The sequence below is a fragment of the Cyprinus carpio genome, unplaced genomic scaffold (genome assembly GCF_018340385.1).
Source record: "Cyprinus carpio isolate SPL01 unplaced genomic scaffold, ASM1834038v1 S000006800, whole genome shotgun sequence".
Taxonomy (NCBI): domain Eukaryota; kingdom Metazoa; phylum Chordata; class Actinopteri; order Cypriniformes; family Cyprinidae; genus Cyprinus; species Cyprinus carpio.
In genome coordinates this window covers 125,270-147,484 of record NW_024879386.1, presented here as the reverse complement: position 1 = coordinate 147,484, position 22,215 = coordinate 125,270, and the positions used below count along the sequence as shown (strand labels likewise).

The 22,215-nt window shown below is 37.1% G+C and overlaps 1 protein-coding gene across 1 annotated transcript in view; it reads left to right on the top strand.

Annotated features, from left to right (window-relative positions):
* Positions 1-7,131: 7,131 nt before the first annotated feature.
* LOC122144921 (ribonuclease inhibitor-like) overlaps positions 7,132-22,215 on the top strand; it is a gene marked incomplete at its 5' end in the record, with an annotated part of 40,821 nt that continues 25,737 nt past the window's right edge. The window contains 8 exon segments of the mRNA XM_042756132.1: positions 7,132-7,319; positions 7,493-7,646; positions 7,648-7,664; positions 7,769-7,939; positions 8,142-8,315; positions 14,467-14,637; positions 15,400-15,573; positions 16,794-16,967. Of these exon segments, the coding sequence (XP_042612066.1) occupies positions 7,132-7,319; positions 7,493-7,646; positions 7,648-7,664; positions 7,769-7,939; positions 8,142-8,315; positions 14,467-14,637; positions 15,400-15,573; positions 16,794-16,967 (1,223 nt within the window).

Genomic DNA, 22,215 nt, shown 5'->3' with positions numbered 1-22,215 from the left:
TGTGATAGCCAGTGCTGAGGCCCTAGTGATGCTAGCTGCTTGCACTGACATTAGTGGCGGGTCCATCACACTGGCAATCAGTCCTGGCCCAAGCTCCACATCCTCAGGATGGATACTATAGCCCTTAAAAATTCCTTAGGGGAAACTTGCTTGGCAGCAGTGGCATGTATGGGGCTCAGGTGTGGTGGCCATCTTGGCTGGGGACTCAGGCGTGGGGCAGCTGTCTTGGCTGGGGGCTCAGGCATGGGTGGCTATCTTGACTGGGGGGTCAGGCATTTCGGAAGAACGGCTGAGATGTGGCGAGACTCTGGAAGGTCTGCTGAGATGTGGCAAGACTCTGGAAGATCTGCTGAGATGTGACAAGAATCTGGAAGATCGACTTAAAGGTGACGAGACTCTGGAAGATCAGCTGAGAAGTGACGAGACTCTGGAATGGTGGCCATTTTGTGAAGAGACTTCTGAGTAGCGGCCATCTTGCGATGAGCCTCTGGGCAAGAAGCCATCTTGTCAAGAGACTCTTGTGTAGCAGCCATTTTGCACCAAAGCTCTTGAATAGCGGCCATGTTCTGAATCAGCTCTTGAATGGATTGAGAAGGCTCAGGCTTGGCAGACATGAAGCTAGCAGGCATGGCATGAGCAGACCCTGGAGTAGCAGGCATGATGTTAGCAAACTCTTGCTTGGCAGACATGATGTAATCAGCCTTAGACTTGGTAGACATGGCATGAGTGAACTTTGACTTAACTGGCATGGTGTAAGCAGGTCCTCGAGTAGCAGGCATGACGTGAGCAGGCGGTGGTTTGGCAGACATGACATGAGCAGGCTTTTGGGCTTGGCAGGCGTGATATAAGTTGGTGCAGGAATGGCAGCCATGTTGTGAACACAGTCTCTGGCATGGAGGCAGCCATTTTGTGAACAGGCTCAGGTGTGGCATAAACTGTTCCTGACATGATGATACTGACATGGGGGGCAACTGCAGGATTGCAGGGTCCCTCATCCGCAACACCCACAGTGAATGCAGAGCCTCTCAACCACAATGCAAAGTCTATGTACTGCTCAAGAGTCCAATGTGGGGTATTGTGTGGCATTAAACATGATATGTCCTTGTGTAAACCATAATAGAAAATGTCTTTCATGAAAGTGTCATTGAAGTTTACCTTATAGCAAAGTCCACAAAAGTCCTCCACATAATCCTAAACTGAGTGATTACCTTGACGGAGTTGAACAAGGCGTGATGCTGGATCCAAGGTGATCTGTGTTTGAAAAGCTGCTGGATCTATGGAAGGCAAAGTATTCTGTAATGGCAGGACTCAGACAAGCATTGTAGATCCAAGTGTGAGCTTTTATAAAAACACAGCATGCTCAAAACAGGCAAGGTCCAAACACCAGCTATCAGGAATATCCAAGGGCAAAACATAATTGTAATCCAGAAACATGCAATGGTCAGGGCAGAGAGCAAAACATTTACAAAACACAAGGCAAATGGTCCAATTTCAAAATCCAAATGGGCAATCCAAAGTAACAAAACAAAACAAGACAAAGAAAAACAAGACAATGGATTGAAAACAAGATAATGGCTTTGGCAGGGAAAACGCTTGGTAAGAGTCTGCATCAGCAAAACAATACTTTGCCAGTTCTGTTTGGCATGGCCATGCTTATATGGCTGCCAAACAGGAAGTAACCATAGACCAAGCAAAGGAAGCAGTAACAGTCAGTGCAGAGGTGGGAGATCCCTCTGCTGGCTTGGCATTACATAAATGCAAAAGTGTGTATATTGTGGTACAATTATAAACATATAGAAGTATGTTATATAAAGCCCATAGTAATCATCTGTTTTCTTCATATTCATTTTATTACCTAACTCTTTCCCTGCCACTGACCTTTTTTTTTTAGACAAAGCTTCACTGCCATTGACAGAATAGTACAGCTTTCTGTGTATGGAAGAAAAATAATGCCATATGTCTTTGAACAAAAAAAAAGCATGTTGAATAGCACTAACTGAAAAAAAAAAAAAAAATGAAAAATTTGTCATTAATCACTTAACCCCTAAAGAGATACTCCATCGCAAAATGAAAAATTTGTCATTAATCACTTAACCCCATGTTGTTTTTCAAACCTGTAAAAGCTTTGTTGCCTTCGGAACAAAATGTAAGATATTTTGGATGAAAACCAACAGGATTGAGACTGTCCCATAGGCTGCCAAATAAATAACACTGTCAAGGTCCAGAAAACTATGAAAAAGCATCATCAGAATAGTCTATCTGCCATCAGTGATTCAAAATTGTTGAATAATGTTGTTATTTTTCATTTTCTTTCTTCGTGTACAAAAAGTATCCTTATTGCTTCATAACGTTACGGTTGAATCAACATGTTTTTTTTTTTACATGTAATTACGATTTGATTTGAAAGCAAAACAGTGCATCGGTGCAGCGTAGCTGACACAGAAGAGCGTACGCCATCTGCGTACAGCTCAGAATTACTAAAATGGTGCTTCACTGATTTGGAGAGACACAGAGGAGAAGAATTGTTGAATAAAGTCCTTATTTTTTATTCCTTTGTGTACAAAAAGTATTCTCATCGCTTCATAACGTTTACGGTTGAATCATTGATGGCAGATGGACTATTCTGATGATGCTTTTCATACTTTCCTGGACCTTGACACTGTTATTTATTTTGGCAGTCTATGGGACAGTCTCAAGCCTACCGGTTTTTTATCCAAAAAATCTTAAATTGCGTTCCGAAGAAGAACAAAGCTTTTACGGGTTTGGAACGACGTGGGGTAAGTGATTAATGACAAAATGTTCATTTTGAGGTAGAGTAACCCTTTAAGTGTTTTCTCCTCCTTTCCATGGATTCAAGGGGGGAAATAAAACATCATCAGTGGTCAAGGAGCTTGTTTTACCATAGAATATCACTGGTCACTGTTGGACAGTGTTATTCCTGCTTCCTGCTTGCCTTGCTGCTGTTTTGTGATCGTAGCTCCATGTAGCTTTGTTTTTCTGTAAAATCTTTATCTTACTATCACTTCCTGTCGTTTAAAAGTGATAGAATATAACTTAATTCTCACCATATTTCTGATATTGTCTATCAATCTAATCTGATTAATTTGATCATTCAATTTTATTTTAAATCCGTGAGTGCAGTGCTCCTGCATCGCATTAGCACTCGTTAGCTTGTCATTAGCATTTCCATTCGTGCCTATCATTGTTTTCTTTTCTCCTCTCCTCTCTCTTGCTACTCTCTCTCTCCGGTTTTTTTCACAAGTTCATCAAACAACTGTGGTAAGAATATTTCATCAAGCACGGTGAATAATGGCTTCTGCTGCTATTGTTATTTGCACTGCTTGCCACATGTATACTTTATCTATCTCTGTCAGTGATGAGGGATTCACATGTGATAAATGCAGGTAAAAATAGTTAAATAGTTAAATAAATAGTTAAGCTTACAGAGAAGATTTCAGAATTAGAGACACACATCCAAACTTTAATTGAGGACAGTAAGAATGTGAGGGCTCTAGATACGGCTTTGGATTTGTCTAACTCAGGGAGTCCTGTAAATTGTTCGGTTCCGGTAACAGTACCTCTGCAGCAGGGCAAACTGGGTGACAGTAAGGGGGCATAGTTGCGGGTCAAAAAAAAAAAAATGCTCCTCTGTTCCGATCAAAACATTAAACAGGTTCTCCCCACTCAGCGATGCACCCACTGAGAAACCTGATGAAAGTGCTCTAGTTTTGGCGATTCTATTGTACGGAACGTGAATATAGAGACACCAGTCACCATAGTCCAATGTTTACCGGGAGCCAGAGCGCCTGACATCTTGGCAAATTTAAAAGTGCTGGCTAATGCTAAATGTAAATACAATAAGATTTTTATTCATGCCAGCGCTAATGATATTCAACTTCGCCAGTCGGAGATCCCTAAAAATAACATTAAAGAGGTGTGTGAACTTGCAAGCACGATGTCAGACACTGTAATATGCTCTGGTCCCCTCCCTGCTTACTGTGGTGATGAGATGCATAGCAGATTTTTCTTCACTCAATGGCTGGGATGTCTAAGTGGTGCCCGCAGAATAACATAGGTTTCATAGACGATTGGACGAGCTTTTGGGACAGACCTGACCTGTTGAAAAGGAGATGGTCTTGAACCCTCCTGGGGTGGTGCCGCTCTTCTCTCTGGAAATATGGCACATAGTCTTAGAGTTTGCACTTGACTAACTGGGGCCTAGGTCAGGAAGCAGACAGACTGACTTAACTGTCCGTCTGCTAGCTGCCTCACGCCACAGAAATCAGCTACTACTTCTCAGCACATAGAGGACTCTTTCACCTAGATATCACACTACAGAGACTGTTTCTGTTCCCTGAACTAGAAAATACAAAAAACGTCCAAAAAATTTAAGAGTAACAATTTACAGATGTAATACGGATAAACAAATGATAAAGCTTGACTTATTGAATATCAGGTCCCTTTCTACAAAACCACTTTTGGTAAATGATATGATCACTGATGATAATCTAGATGTGCTATGTTTGTAAAAACCTGATGATTACATTCTTTTTAAATTAGTCTAACCCCAAGATCACACTATAGAGACTGTGTCTGTTCCCCAAACTAGAAAATACAAAAAACGTCCAAACCAATTTAAGAGAGTAACAATTTAATTGAGGTTCAACAAATAAAAAACAGATGCAATATGGATAAACAAATGATAAAGCTTGGCTTATTGAATATCAGGTCCCTTTCCACAAAAGCACTTTTTGTAAATAATATGATCACTGATGATAATCTAGATGTGCTATGTTTGTAAAACCTGATGATTACATTCTTTTAAATTAGTCTAACCCCCAAGATTTCTGTTATAAACATGAGCCACGACCAAAAGGTAAAGGGGGAGGTGTTGCTTCAATTTATAACAATGTTTTCAGGATTTCTCAGAGGACAGGCTTTTCAAGTATAACTCATTTGAAGTAATGGTACTTCATATAACATTATCCAGAGAAACAAATGTTAATGATAAGTCCCTGTGATGTTTGTACTGGCTACTGTATACAGGCCACCAGGGCACCATACAGACTTTATTAAAAAGTGTGCTGATTTTACATCTGAGTTAGTGCTGGCTGCAGATGAAGTTTTTTGTTGTTGGTGATTTTAATATCCATGTTGATAATGAAAAAAAAAAATGTACTGGGATCAGCATTTATAGACATTCTGAACTCTATGGGTGTTAGACAACAAGATTCAGGACCTACTCATTGTCAAAATCATACTCTAGATTGTCTAATACTGTCACATGTAAATGATGTTGATGGTGTTTAAATTATGCAGCCAAGCGATGATATCTCAGATCATTATTTACTTTTGTGCAAAACTTCATATAGCTAAAACTGTAAATTCTACTTCTTATTATAAGTATGGTAGAAACCATCACTTCTACCACAAAAGACTGCTGGCAAGTACTCTTCCTGATGTATCCGAATTCCTTAGCATATCCAAAACCTCAGAACAACTTGATGATGTAACAGAAACTATGGACTCTCTCTTTTAGCATTTTAACCTCTTAGCCTGCAACCCGACGTGTGCATTCTCAACTCCCCATGTTTGCATGTGACCAATATTTATCGAATTGATTAAATGAAACGGGACAAATTTAATCTTGACAAACTATATATCATTATTAAGATCTAAGCCCCAAGCATCGACACACATCCACAGCTTTTCAATGGAAAGTTTATAAAGAATGTATTTGCTAAATCTGTGTAAGCAGTACACATCAAAACATGAAGAATGAAAACACAGTACATACCAGATTTGTTGTTATAACGAGTCATAAACACATCCACAGCTGTAAATCCCGGTTTAGTTATAAAGGTAAGGGTCCACTGAACGACATCTCATGGAGCACGTTTAGTCCAATGAAGCAATAACGTTGTAATATGGATGATAATTCCTTTGTTTACGTTTCAGTTCTTCAGGGACAGAATTGTTTGTGTCCGTTATGGAATAACTCATGCTCAGAAACTGCATCTTGGTAGTAAAAAAGCGGCATGGTTTTGTAGCGTATAGTGTAGTGTATAGTGTCACAAACTTAATGAGACAATCCACAAAAAAAAAAGTGAAACGCTGAAAGAAAGGCGGAAGATAGTTTATTTGAATTCTGGCGCTCGGCTCGTGACGCGCACTCTGTCATCTGATGGGGGCGGGGGCCCCAGAACAAAAATTGTGAGAACTGTTTTTATTTTTCAACAGTTTTCATATATGTGTGATTGTATTTTATGTTGAATGTGCCTGTATCTGCATGATTACCATCTGTTTTGAGTGCAAATCAGCTAGCTATTACTGTGTAATCACAGCAATCAATTTAAACGCCATCTATATGAATAGAGAGTGCTTTATTGACTTTATGGCGCATTAGTATTATTACCATCTCTATAACTGGCCATCAGCACATCAGCACGTATTTTCAGTGTAATTCATTGTAAATTCTGCATTTCTAGCACTCTCTGGATAATTTTTCTTATTTTTCTTTTTTTTTTAACTAAAATAATTCTTATTGAATTTTCTTTTGCTCAAATAAATCACTTATATGATGTATAAGTTTCTGTCTTGTGTTCTATAATTGAAAAAAAAAATGCAGTGGTATGTTTAATGACTAAAGATTTGTAGAAGCCTTCAATACAGTTGTTAAATACTCTTTATATTTTTATTTTTTTTTTTGGGGGGGGGGGGGGGCATAGTCTCAAAAATGTTTGCAGGGATCTCATTTTCATGATATCTTCTTCAGATTTGAAATAGAAACTTATGAGACATGTCACTTTCAACCTTAAAACTTTTCTAGATTGCTCCAGGACTCATGTATTTTATATCAAATAAAAATATAAAAAAAAATCAGTGTGGTAAAAAAAAAAATAATAATAATAACTCAAGGCACTTCAGTGTCTATAACTTTTAATATTTTTGAGCATTATCAAATCTGGTTGATAAAAAGTAAAGCCCAAAGGGTCTTCTTTCCAAAGACACCAAAAAATTATGTGTGTTACACACTGAAGTAAGGAACTGTTACTATTTTAAGTTAGGTAGGGCACTTTCAGCTGTGAGTCCCATAATGGGGGGTGCTGGCTAACAGGTTAAATTCTTGTTTTTATTGTTTGTAGACTTTCAGACTGCAGTATCACTGAAGAAGGATATCTAGCTCTGGCTTCAGCTCTGAGATCAAACCCTTCACACCTGATAGAGCTGGATCTGACAGGAAATGATCCTGGACAATCAGGAGTGAAGGAGCTCAATGATTTACTTCAGGATCCAAACTTTCAACTGAAGACACTGAGGTGAGTGATATTAAAAATAATAACATTCAATAGTCTTAAACCCATTTTAGCTGAAAGAGAATGAAACTGACAAAAATAAATTTATAAAAACTTTGGAATAAGTAAAATGCATTTTACATGTTTGTGAAAATAAAATATATGGCATGCTATGTCAATACATTTCATTTCATCAGGTTTTTGGGTCCTGTTGCTGATGAAGCCTGTCAGTATGTGACTGGAATTTTGGGTAAAAACCCGTTACTCCTGAGAGAGCTGAATCTGAGTTTACATGAATTAGGACACACAAGAGTGAATCAGATCGCTGCTCTACTGCAGGATAAACACTGTAAAACTCAATACACTGATGTGAGTAGTTTTAGTTCAGGTTTTTTTCAAGAATCACTTAATACTGGCATCAGTATTCAAGCATGCTGTATTTGTAAATATCCCTCTCCTGTTTAATATTTTAGGCTGTGTGATTGTGGTCTAACAGACGAAAGCTGCTCAGCTCTCGCTACAGTCCTGAGATCAAACTCGACTCTGAAAGAACTTGACTTGAGCAACAATAATCTGCAAGATTCAGGAGTGAAGAAACTCCAGAATGGATTAGAAGATACAAACTGCACACTGGAGAACCTCAGGTGAGTTCAATTAACCCTTTGTTTGGTTTTAATAATATTATTTTCTTTTGTTCAAAGTTTACATTACTGTAGTAAAGAGTTTAGTGTAGTAAAACATTATCTGTGCAGAAGAGGTTTTATATTATAAAACTCTTTCACTGATATTAATTTTAGATAATAGATCTGATTAGATAATTGGTCATTTCAAACTTCTTTTCTCTAGACTTTCAAACTGCTGTATTTCTGAAGAAGGTTATACAGCTCTGGCTTCTGCTTTGAGATCAAACCCTTCACACCTGATAGAGCTGGATCTCACAGGAAATGATCCTGGACAAACAGGAGTGAAGCAGCTCAATGATTTACTACAGGATCCAAACTGTCAACTGAAGACACTGAAGTGAGAGATGATGAAAAAAATACAAAATAAATTATATGCATGTGAATTATTTATAGACACTGCATGAAAAGGTCAGTTTCCGGACTGTTCACGTCAGCGCAAAAAAAAAACCCATAAATGGAACGTTTCCCGCAGTTTCCATCTATGTGCTCTGGCATTTTTTATCTCCTTAAAATCCAGGCAGTTAAATCTCCGTAAACGGACACTTGTGTCTCAGTAAACATCTATAAATTACTGTACACTTAGGATGTTTTAATGCTACGTGCCTTCTATACAAAAAAATGCGTCATATGCACTTATAAAAAACTGTCAACAAAGCCACAAAACACCGCAAGGCATCAACAAAAACTCAATTTTTATTTTTCAGCAAATGCAAGACTGCAAACATTTAATAGGACTGCAAATATTATTGAACAAACTCAGCAGGACTGCAACATCATTTAGATTAAGAAAGAATATTTTAAATATTTTGTAAAGACAGACACTTCGAGTAAATTATTAAAATGAATAAAAATAATAATGATAATTTTGAAAAGAAACAATAAAAAAAATGTATACTAACCAAAAGACAAACACAATAATGAATACACCTCAATGGACACTGCAAAGTCAGGACAGTGAATACTGCTCTCTCAATCAGACACACACAAACATATTCTACAGCTCTAATGGCACCATCAGGACCATGCCATGTTTTTTCATTTAATGCTCTCTTTCAGAAGCTACAGAAGATACTGTTATGCTCACCTGCCTGTAGCCTTCTAGAAATCCTGAAGACCTTGATTAGCTTCAGGTCTGTTTAATTAGAGTTGAAGCAAAACTCTGCAGGACAGTAGCCCTCCAGGACTGAGTTTGCCCCTCTGTGCCCTAGCAGAATATACAATCATTTTAACAAAATAAGAGGGATCATAATGTATGCTATTTATATTTAGTACCGTCATGAATAAGCAATTTTACATAATAGATATTCACATTTACTGATTTTATAAAAATGAAAGTGTATAATTTATAAAAATGTTCAAAAGTTTACATACACTGGATGACCCACAGCTGTTTTTGTTTTAGGATAGTTTTTCATGAGTCCAAAGCAGTTCAACTGCCTGCTGTTCTTTAGAAAAATCCTCCAAGTCCCACAAATTCTTTGGTTTTCCAGCATCTTCTGCATATTTGGCCCCTGTCTGACAATGACTAGTAATTCTGAGATATAGCTTTTCACTCTGAGGAAGAATGAAGGACTCATACACAACTATTATAAAAGGTGAAAGCATTGTCCATTGATGTTCCAGAAGGAAACACAATGCATTAAGTGTTGGGGGTGTACATTTGAACAGGATGATAAGTAAATGTTTCTTGTTTTGTTTAAAGATCATATCTGTTCATTTAGTGCTGCCCTTCAGAAGTTACATACTTTTTTTAATACTGATTTTCATAACAAATTAGTAGATTTCCCTGATCATCCAATTCAAGTAGTTCACACCCTGTGTCTCTTAATAAATTGTGTTGCTTTCTTGAAAATCAATAAACACATTTACCTTTTGAAATAGTTGTGTATGAGTCCCTCAATTGTCCTCAGTGTAAAAAAATACATCTGAAATCATACATTCATTGCTGGAAAGGGTTCAAATATGCAAAAGATGCTGGAAAACCTGAGAAAGTGAAGGATCTGGAGGATCATTTAAACTCTTCAGGACAAAGGGCTCGTGGATCACTATCCCAAAAAAAACGAAACACTAAATAATTTAATTTAATCAGCTATAATTCTGACTAGCAGACTAAATGTAATAAAATTATATTTCATTTCAGTGAAATAGCAATACCCCTATCATCCTCATGTGGAAACTGTCACCGGTGGTTCAAAAGGTTCATATTTTCACAGTCCTTCAGATGAATGGTTGGTCCTGGGAACATAGGATCCTGTAAAAATATAATAAAACACACTTTCTATAAATACATTGTACAATTTTAATTGTTTAAACACAAGTAAGAATGATGAACATAACATGATAATACAAATGTAATAAAAAAGGCAGTTATTTTGTTACCAGAACTATACAGCAATTCACAAGGTCACATAATTATTTATAATAGACAGAATAAGCATATTTGGCCTGCTGTCGTCTGGTGAGAAAAGCAGCGATATATAGACTTACTCTTATGCTAATTGGTTGGATTATCTGAAAATTTTTCTTCTAAACTTTGTTAAAATAAACTTCATTAATAATTGAAAAAACAACAACAACAACAAAAACAAAGCTAGTCAAAGTGATTTAGTAACTGAATAAAAAAAAACTGTAGTAATAGAATGGTATTCGAAAACTGTTCAAGTTACAGTGTCCCAATATTTTCTTTAAAGAGCAGGTCAGATGGTATTTTAAAGTGTCCCAATATTGTATTGGAGTACCCTACATCAGGTTTTAAATGCATCTAATGTCAGGAAAACATTGTAATTTTCTCAGAATATACATTTAATATTAGAGTCATTTGCCAATGATTAGGAAATTATTAGTTTCAAGTAAGTTCGGAGCAAGCCCCTCCGTTCCTCAAGCCTACTCTGCTCTGATTGGTCAGCTGGCCAAACCTGTTGTGATTGGCACAGAGATGAGTCCTTGAGCCAGTAAGCCAGCGCTACCATTGACAAAGCACCTTTACATAAAACCAATAATATAGTCAAATCCGTTCTTATAATGACATAAAATACAAAAACACTTATGCAAGCGAAACATACAAAAAACTAAAGTTTAGCTGCTAAACTGTGAACACTAGGTGGATACGTTAGCCGAGTGCTAACGTGACTAACTGATTAAACAATACAGTTTGTAAACCAAAATATGTCTACTGTAATGTTTGAAGAATGACAGACAAAAGACGCTTGGTCTTAACTTTTAACCAGAACGGAGAACAGTTGTATCACAGGAGCACCAGCCGAAATCACTCATCTCTCCCGCATTAACCCTGTAACTGCCAGTGTAGCACAATAAACAGCAGTTTCACAATTATTATAAGTCTGTGTGCTACACTACATTCTTTATTATTAAACAAAGTAATTAGAACAACGTCAGTGTACAATAATCGACATATTCTTAGGTTCACTGCAAATTTTTAGAACTACTCAGTAAGACAGTAATATCGTGCTTTACCTGGAAACCTAAAGCTGCACTAGGTATACATCACATATTGGCACAAAAAAATTATATTTTTTTCAGCACTCAATTGAAAATGTACACCTAACGTATCAATCGTACTACTTACAGGTCGTGGTTCAGAGAGCTTGTTAGTCCAAATTAAGAAGATTAGAAGCCAAGGAAGATAAAAGCCCAGATTAGAGAAGCAGTTCTTGATAAAATGACAAGCACACAACAAAAGGCCTTGAATTGTATTTCTGTGGTATCCTTGAACACCGCGTCTTCTCAACATGATGTAAACGCACTAATAGCAAAAGTGTTTGTGGGCAGATCAGACTCTGTTCTTATTGCGCAGGCAGGCGGGGGATTATGCAAATGTGTTACCCAGTGACGTACACCAGTAACAGGCAAAAGAGTCGAAAATATAATGAATCGTTACGGCGATTCAGAACCGACTCTCTCTTTTGAGACACAATATCTTTATTTATCATGCACTTTTTTTGATTAACAACTTTGCAGATTGTTTTCATTTAAGGATAGCTACGTTATAAACTGTAAAAGAGAGATTTTTCAAAAACCCATCTGACCTGCTCTTTAAAGACCAGCAGTTTTCCAGAAGAATGGAAACATTTGCTATCTGACCTAAAAACATTATATATATGATAAATGATGATATATTAACAAATGAAGACACACCATTTCTCCTCAAAGGCTGTCTCCAGTGAATCAGAAGTCAGCTGCAGTGTTTGGAGACTCTGAAATCAGATGAGCAGAAAGTAACAATGGGGAATATGTAACCAACTAGCTAAACTAACGTTAATTAATAAACATGTAACTTATATTGTATTAAAAGCTAACTTTTAAAAATGTAACATTATGTATCAGTTGCTAAGTTAACAGTTAACATTAGCAGTTTATCAAGTTATCTAGACTAATTTAACAACATAAACCCACTCAAATATATCCATTACAAACAACACTTAACATTAAGCTTTGGTAAATAGCTTATTTAAAATTCTTCCTTACTTTCTTCTGATATAAATCTCTCTGGACGCTGTGATCATGCGCTGACTGAAGGCCACTGAAGCGGGAACAAACGGATTGAAACAACACCGGACTATAAATACAGTTAGAGAGAAAAAAAATACAACATTGAAAAATAAACAACTCGAAAAAAAAGTAATTTAAATGGGTTTATGAATTTATACTAACCTTCGTCTGATGTAAATCTCTCAGACATTCAGCACGCACAACAGCGAAGCACTTGAAGTGGGAATAAACAACTCGAAACATCTTTATGCTAGAAATACAACGTTTTAATGTTATGTTCTTGTAAACATGTTTTTCAAAATGGTTTTATGTATTCACACTTACCTTCGTCTGAGGTAAATCTCCCAGAAGTGACCGAACGCTGTCAGCCAGTAGCCCCTCACTGCAGAACACAAGCTGTCCTGTCAGCACACCCGCGCAAATTCAAACAACAAGCGGCGGGAGGGGTAAGAACAGTGAGTCGATTCCGAAAAGATTCGATTCAAGGGCGTCAAGAATTGCAAGTCTCGTGTAAATCAGCTCTAAATACGAGGTCTGGAATGTCAGTGGCGTGATATATTACTGTTCATTACCTATATTACCAAACTACAACAAACTATAAAGCACTACCGTGAATAATGTGGATTTTATTTTATTATATTCTCACTCCAATTTTGCGATTCTGTTCAAAAGATATGTTTAGATTCATTCAATTCGGATGAATTTAAACTAGCCTACATATTTAAAATGACAGGACGATTATTTTTAACTGAAAAACACCATTAAAAAACACCACAACTATTACACCAACAATTATAAAAAAAAAAACATGATTATTGTACTTAAAATAAATAATTAAAAACATGATTATTGTACTCATCATGGTACACTAACCATAGTTTTACCTGGTCGCCTATGTGTAGTAAAACTGCCGTTATACAAATGGCAGTCAAACTGCCCAAAAACATAGTATACACTATTATAAAACCATGGTTAATTTTTATAAGGGCTGGTGTACTGGAAACCTCTGGACACGTCCAGTGTAAGCAATCAGAAAATATCCTGAATCTGGAAATCTCTGTGTATCTCAAGTGTATGGTCGTGTATGGGACTCAGCACCCTTGCCTGGGAAATTTTCGTACATGGGTCGTACACCTTAAGTTTCACTGAAATTTTCCATGTCAGATTTATCCCGGGAATTCCTCTTTTCACGCAGTGAGATGTATTATTTCCCTAACAGAGTAAGTGCCTTTGACAACTTTAAAAGACATTCAAGTCAAGTCAAGTCAAGTCACGTCACCTTTATTTATATAGCGCTTTAAACAAAAAACATTCCAACAAAGCAAAAAGTCAAGTCAAGTCACCTTTATTTATATAGCGCTTTAAACAAAATACATTGCATCAAAAGCAACTGAACAACATTCATTAGGAAAACAGTGTGCCAATAATGCAAAATGACAGTTAAAGGCAGTTTATCATTGAATTCAGTGATGTCATCTCTGTTCAGTTAAATAGTGTCTGTGCATTTATTTGCAATCAAGTCAACGATATCGCTATAACGATATAACTTTCCTCTATGCACGTGACTTAGAGATATGTGTACTTCTCCATCTTCCACTCAAAAGCAGCTCTCCAGGCTGTCTTCCCATGGCACAGTTAGTTCAACCATGATGACTGTTCTTGTGATAGTAGACCAGAGCAAGGTGCCTGGCCCAGAGGAAGGTTACGGCTGCGGGAAATTCAGCTGGTGGTCAGGATCAGCTCTCAGCTCCCAGTTGCCTTCGGGTGATGGCAGGGATCACTCCTATGTGGTGCTTCCAAGCTCCTCAGCCCCTTGCCTCACAAACTGGTTTCAGGGCATGAGATGTTTATTGAAATGTTCAAAGTAAAACTGTTAAGATTAACAAGAGCTTTCATTACAAACAATGTTTGATAATCTTAACATGTTTTGTAATATAATGCATATTGAATTGAATCCTGCTTCAACTTCCCTTCTCCAGGTTTTTGAGTCTTGCTGCAGATCAAGCCTGTCAGTTTTTGACTGCAGTTATGTGTAAAAACCCGTTACTCCTGAGAGAGCTCAATCTGAGTGAACGTGAACTAGGAGACACACGAGTGATTCAGATCGCTGCTCTACTGCAGGATAAACACTGTAAACTCAGCACACTGATGTGAGTATCTTACAACATTTCACATGTCACTACGAATAGATACTAGTAATGTTACATTAGTTGATAATTCTGATTCAAGTTAGTCCAGTTTTTCTCTTAGCATCACAAAAAAAAAAAAAAAAAAAATCACAAAAATACAGCTTCACTATGAATACACAGATGTCTTTCCTAGCTGAGTTACAAAAAAAAGTTTTCAGCTGAAAATTTCAATATAAGTTAAATTTAAGTGCACATTCAAGGTTTGGACAAAATATTGTAAACGCATGGGAAAAATCCAATATTTTATTCAGGTGTTTTGCACCATTGTCTATAATACAGCTTCCTTCTCAAAATTAGCAATATATTGTTATAGCATTTTTATGTTAATGTTAATAATAAGTACAGTTGTTTGTTAATGTGTTACTTCTCATTTTTAAACTTCTAACAGAAACAACCTTTGATTTTTTTTTTAATGTATTAGTAACATTATTAACATTATGATGCCATTGCTCATTGTAAGTTCATGTTAACTAGTTATTTATTTTATTTACCATTTTTTTTACAAAATTATACCTTATTGTAGAGTTTACTGAGCAGAAATTAAACAACAGATGTAACAACTTAATAACAAATAACAAACTTTGTGCTATTTGTAATGCACTTGTAGTGATAATTTCTGAGTCAATTTAAAATGACAAATTACTGTCAGACATGGCAAGAAAATCCTCCAAAAACTTGATGATTATCATAAAATTGACATTTTCTTTTTCTTTCTCTTTTCAGTTTGTGTAGATGCAGTATTACAGAGAAACAATGTATCATTCTGACTTCAGCTCTGAAATTAAATCCATCTCTCTTGAGAGAACTGGAACTCAGTGAGAATGAACTAAAAAACATAGGAGTGAATCACTTATGTGATGTACTTAAGGATTCACAATGTAAACTGGAGAGATTGAGGTGAGGAACATTCACATACAAGAATCAAAGACTTAGGTTGCTTTCCACACTGGCACATTTGGTGCACACCCAGGTTTCATTGACGTCAGAGTTTGGTTTATTTGGATGATGAGAATGCTGTCTTCCGAACTCCGGTGCACAACTGCGAACCATACTCGGGTCCGCTTAAAAAGGGTGGTCTGGGGGTACGGTTCAAGTGAACTCTGTTACGGTTCAGTGCTGATGTGAACACACTCGTACCAAATCGTGGAAGTGAACCGCTATAAATGTTGTATTATTTGATAAAATGTGTGTGTTTTGTGTATGTGTTGCACTCACTTTCCTGATGCGTGTGACTGACACGCTGCAAACAGAGAGCTGTATACTTCATTTCTGTTCACCCTTCAGCGTTCTTTAGATCATTTGCAGTACATTCGTAAGACAGACTTACAGTAAGTGCCATTATGTACCGAATCTCTGTAAACAAAAATTAACAGTTTCAAAAAAAACGTAAATATATAAAAGTGCAGAAAGCAATCTTATTCGTTTGCCGCCTATTCCTGCGCCGTTGTTACTAAGCAATGGGGGTAAACAGCTGCTGGCTTGATGACGCAAATGAACCGCTGTTCGGACCCCAAATGAAATAATATGAACGCAGCCTAGTGTGGGCATGGGGAGCAATTGAACTGGGTTTGGACCAGGGTAAGCGAACCAAGTGTGAAAGCATCCTTAAAGTCACTTGAACACTCTAAAGCAAAACAGTTTTTTACACAGGCAAAAATATAGCTGATCTATGTTTTAAGATTTATATTCACAATTTACAGACAAGATTAAACTATTTACATGCTGTTTTCTAATATCTTTATTGCATTATAGTAGTATATGTTTAATAATGCATCACGCTATTAGCAGCCCCTACACTCTATTACTATTATCTATTATCTACTATTATAAATGTCACTTTAGATGCAGATCAGAGACTCCTATGCACTGCAAAGACAAATTTGTGATGCTGATGTTTTGATAAAGATCTGATACTGAGTTTGGCATAAAAGATTATGTACATTTAGTAAGGTTAGAAAAATCTTCCCCTTTAAAGATTAAATATCCCCCTCAATTCAATAATAAAAATATATTGGACAGTGGTTTGCTGTTTGTTTGACAGACAAAAAAAAAAAAAAAAAACATTGTATTACCCACCTAAAATAATGTAAAATACAAACTAATGACATATGTTTTAGGCTTTCAGACTGCAGTATCACTGAAGAAGGTTATAAAGCTCTGGCTTCAGCTCTGAGATCAAACCCTTCACACCTGATAGAGCTGGATCTGACAGGAAATGATCCTGGACAATCAGGAGTGAAGAAGCTCAGTGATTTACTACAGGATGATTCCTGTAAATTAAAGATCATCAGGTAATACATTGAAACACTGAAATATTTAAAACTGAACCACAGATGTGAAATCAGCTGTATGACAATAGAGGGGTCAAATAGACCAGTGTGGAAAAGGAATAACATTAATTTAATTCAAATGTAATTCAGAGAAATTCAACAGACACACAACAGAAGTTGTGATGACGTTATATAAAAACACTAAATTAACTAACTAATGATCTAAAATTTGTATCTTCTTTCTGTAGGTTTCTGAAAAGTCCTGCTGCACAGGAAGCATGTGATTATCTCACCAAAGTTCTGGGTAAAAGTCCATTATTTCTGACAGAACTGGATCTGAGTGAAGATAAAATTGGAGATTTGGATTGGGAGAAGCTCTCTGCTCTTTTGGTGGACTCTCATAGCAAACTGGAGAAAATAAAGTTAGTGATGTTATACATTTATAACTTTTGTTCACCATTACTAAAGACTGGCAGTCACATGTGATCAGATATAAAGGCCTGTTGATCTAATGTGTGTTGAATATGTCCTGAATTATTAATTAATGCTGTTTTATTCTGTTTAGGCTGAATAATTGTGAGCTGACAGAGAAAAGCTGTTCAGTTCTAGCAATTGTTCTCTCCTCCAAAACCACCCTGAAAGAGATGAACCTGAACAACAGCCGTCTTCTGGATTCAGGAGTCAAAGTGATCTGTGAGGGACTGAAGAATACTGTGTGTGAGCTGGAGATACTCAAGTAAGTACATTTTACCATCAGTTACACTCAACAGCACAGCAGTGAGATCAGTATTACACATTGGCAGATTATGGAAATATTATAATATATATATATATATATATATATATGTGTGTGTGTGTGTGTGTGTGTGTGTGTGTGTGTGTGTGAGTGTGAGTGTGTGTGTGTGTATATATATATATATATATTAGTGGTGGGCCGTTATCGGCATTAACGTGCTGCGTTAATGTGAGACTCTCGGGCGATAAAAAAAATATCGCCGTTAATCTATTCTCAAAGTTGGGTTGGGAGCTGGGTCTATACTATGCAAGCTATAATGACTTTCACCTTGATATTTTAGCGAGGATGTATACCTATCCGAATTGCACTGTAGGGGGCGGGAGAACGAGTCTTCGAACCTGTGGTGTATGCCTACTGTGAAATTACCCACATCAAAACGTGACGTGCTAACATGGATGCAGCTAAGAAGCCGCGGGTTTGCTTCAGGGAAATTTTTTAAGAAGCTTCCCAATGGAAACCTTGACAAGACTCACGCCTGTTTCACACATACTCTGTCTGCAGTGCGTATGCAGTCCGTGTGCGTTACGCAGAAGCAGCACGGACTCATACTCATTGTGCTTTCACACAGGACACATTTGCAGTTCCGCTACGTAAACGATCACTGCACTGCTGCAGACGCACCGCTCCTGGAATGCACTGACGGGCCGCAACCGCGTGAACGCTGGAATTCGTTAACATGGGCGCGTAAAAAAATACGCAACGCATACACACTGCAGATGGAAAACATGAGATGAGCCCCTTTTACAACTTTACAAATTCTTAAATAACTTACAGATTCATCTTGAAAAAGTTAGTAAATCATCCCCTAAATCCCTGGTCTAATGCGCCACCTTGAAAAACCCATTCTCAAAGACTTACTTTTAGTCATTATTTTATTTGGGTAGCACACATATTTTGAATGCCTTCGCAGAATTCAAATGAGCCATTTTAATCTAGATTAATCTAGATTAATTCCAAGATTACAGTGAGATTAATCTAGATTAAAAAAAAATATCTATGCCCACCACTAATTTTTTTATATATATATATATGTATATTTGCAGGGTGCGATTTGCCGGGGGGGATGGGGGGGATTTCCCCCCCTCTGGTCTATGCATCCCTGCCTCTGCTGAATAACTTTTATCCCCGGTGGGGGATAAAAACATCATGCAAACCCGCTCAGACATCCAGATCTGAATCAAATGATTCGCGATACACGCTTTGAAGTCCCGATCTGAAGCAAAATGATTCACGATACAACGCTCTGACGTCCAGATCTGAATCAAATGATTCGCGATACGCGATCCGATTGGAGAGCTTCGAAACAGGGAATCATTTTGCGACGGAAGCGTTTCAGAGTTTCAAAAAAGCTCCGTTGTGTTCTTTCATCGCTTTCTCTATGTAATTTGTTGTTTGAATAACCCCTGGACATTAAATCATTACAATTTAATAGGCCCTAACGTAGGCCTACAATGTTTTTATTAAACTGAGATCACACTAAATACAATTTCCGTCGTATTAAAATCATTTCCATAAAAATTTTCAAAAGCATCCCCCCCTCTGTTTTTTCAACAAATCGCACCCTGTATATATGTGTGTTCACCTCCAGAAATAGGAAAACATGTAAGATTACCAGTTTTCTAACTAAAACTAAATTCTAAATTTGTTAACCCCTTTGTGGTCAAGGATCGTCAACGGCCCCAGATTATTATTGTTTCACTTTCACAGCACGTTAAACATCACTCTCTTACTTGATCTGGACAAACTGTGCATCAGCTGAAAGTTTAAAGACTCTTAAAATAAAAGTGTACTAATAATTTCTTAAATAGTCTGATGTATTTTGATGCTAGCGTTAGCTCTAATGCTGCTAATAGCAGGTGCAGTTCTTCTATGTCTTCTTCATAATGCAATTTTTTTCATAATAATTAATGTAAGGTCATAAGAAAATGTTTTGTTGTATTTTTATAGTAAGACTTTTGATAATGGAGGGGTAAAAGTTTACTGAGATTAAAGCGATGTGGCTTGTAAACCTTGAAATACCAGAATAAAGGCTAATAATGGTGGAATAAAAACAAAAGAATAGTGATAAAAGAATAATGCGGATAATGTGTCATGCCTGGCGGAGGTGTGAAAGACTCATTTTGTGAGAACAATAGAATCATGAAATGGGGCAGTATTCAGAGCCAAACATACAAGTGATACACACAGCAGAGCTTTACATGAGAGATTACAGAAGATGACAAGTGTCATAAATCATCTGATTAGCCTCCTCTAAAAACACACACATGACATGGCCTTAGAAAATATATCAACTTCAGTCAAGTATCCTTTGGTTGTTGTACAGTAGGCTTGACCATGGCTGCGTCCGAAATGGCATACTTCCCTACATGGCTGCGTCCGAAATGGCATACTTCCCTACTATATAATATGGAAAAAAGCAGTACGCGACAAATTAGTATGTTTGAATCTTTTGCGTTCATAAAAGAGTAGGCGAGAATTGCAATAATTCTCGCGAGATTCAGTTGTACGTATACTTACTTTGCGTTCTGATATGCCTACTCGCCTACTATATAGTAGGGAAAAAGAGTATGTGAAGAAAGAAGTACGTTCGAAACCTCAGTACTCATAAAACAGTAGGCGGAGAAAGAAATCCCCGAAATCCCCGGATGTCCTACTGCTTCAGCCCAGATTCTGGAGTGTTCATCGATGGACACTTTTCAATCCCAGGATGCCACGCGACAGGATACGTCATCATCGAACGTGAAGGAGAGCAGTGACGAGGGTGTTTACAAAGGTGAGTATTATAAAGCAAAACACGGTTCCCGTGTGTTAAAATCATATTTGTTGAGCTACTGTAAACTTGTTTGCTAAAAGTCTGAGCTCCATTGTTGAGCTACTGTAAACTTGATTTGTAAAGGTGTAAAGACGATAGCCATTAACATGTTTTATTATGTATAGCGAACAGCTGAGCTCCAGTAAGCACATGTACGTCTCCAAAGTGGATTTACATAAGCCATATACATCTTAAAGATGATTAAATGTCTATTTAATATGAGACAGGAAAATGTTCTAAGAGAATTGCAGATGAGAAAATCACAACAGGAACAGACATCTGAGTGAGATATGTGTGTGTTATTATGTAGAATTCACTGTCAACACTGCTTTAGAAGAATGTAAGTCATGTAAATAAACAAATCTACGTAAAGTAAGTAAACATAAGTTATCTATTTCATTTGACTATTATTTGTTGATAAATTGAGGAACATTTGTGTTGGATAAAAAGTGAGTGAACACATCAGCATCTAGCTCAACATGTAAATGCAGTATATCACAGATAAATCACAGAGGAGACTGACTCTTGTCTGGCTGTTACAGGGACAGATGAGACACATTTGTGTTTATCTGATGAAGAGTGACTGACGAAGGAATGCTGCCATCAAAGACTCTCAGTGAGTACACTACATTCATCAATAAAACATCTTTGAAATCTTAGGTTGTAGTTTATTTTAATTATTTCAAACAGAGTTATCACAGCACTTTTCTGATTCTTGATTGCTGTTCATTTCATGCAGATCTTTTGTGGTGGAGCAGGTGACAGCGGCATCTGTGGAAAAAGGAAAACCTGAAGCCAAAATATAAAGTAAGATAATTGTTACCTCTAATTTAGAAATGAAATGACACTGTGCTGTTAAAATGACTGCTTTTGTTTTGTGTTTGTGCATCTTTGCAGGATCTGAAATGTGTGGAGACTGCTGTCTGCACTGAGGATGTAAAGTCCACAGCATCATCCTGGAAATGGTCAAGTGTCATGGATGAAACGCTCCATCACTGCATCTCCTCTTGTTTTCTCATCAGGACCGGAAGCTGCTGTGGTCTCTTCATCCCCTGTGAGCCCAGAGCCAGCGAGAGCATCTAGAGAAAGACCAAAAAACACTGAAGATGTGATTTTGGTCAAGTTTGTTCTGCTGGTTTCTGTTCATACAACATCAGTCAATAAAACCTGAGTTTCAGAAACTTCAAAAGCACCATCAAATAATGTCATGAAGAATCTGAAAGTCAGGCTCAATTAATCACATTTATATTTATTCATTTGTCAGAAACTTTTTATCTGAAGTGACTTACAGTGCTCTTATTACAGGACCTCAATCCCTCTGGAGCCACCTGGAGTAAAGACACACCGGTGGAGACAACTGCAGAGATTGATCCAGCAACCTTCTGCTGACCAGTGCAGTTCACTACACCACAGAAGTAATGAAGCTTTATCAAATTAGCATGCAATTGTTAAAATATGAAATTAAATATAGCAATCAGAATCAGAAAGAGTCAGAAAAGAGCTTTATTGCCATAACCTTCCAATACACAGAGACAACAACACACAGAAAAAAAATAAATAAAAAATTGCTAATAAATAAGTGTATAACAAATTGTGCTATAAATTATAATGGAATAGGATTGAATAAGATGCAGGGATATACTAGGATGGAGGGGTAACAA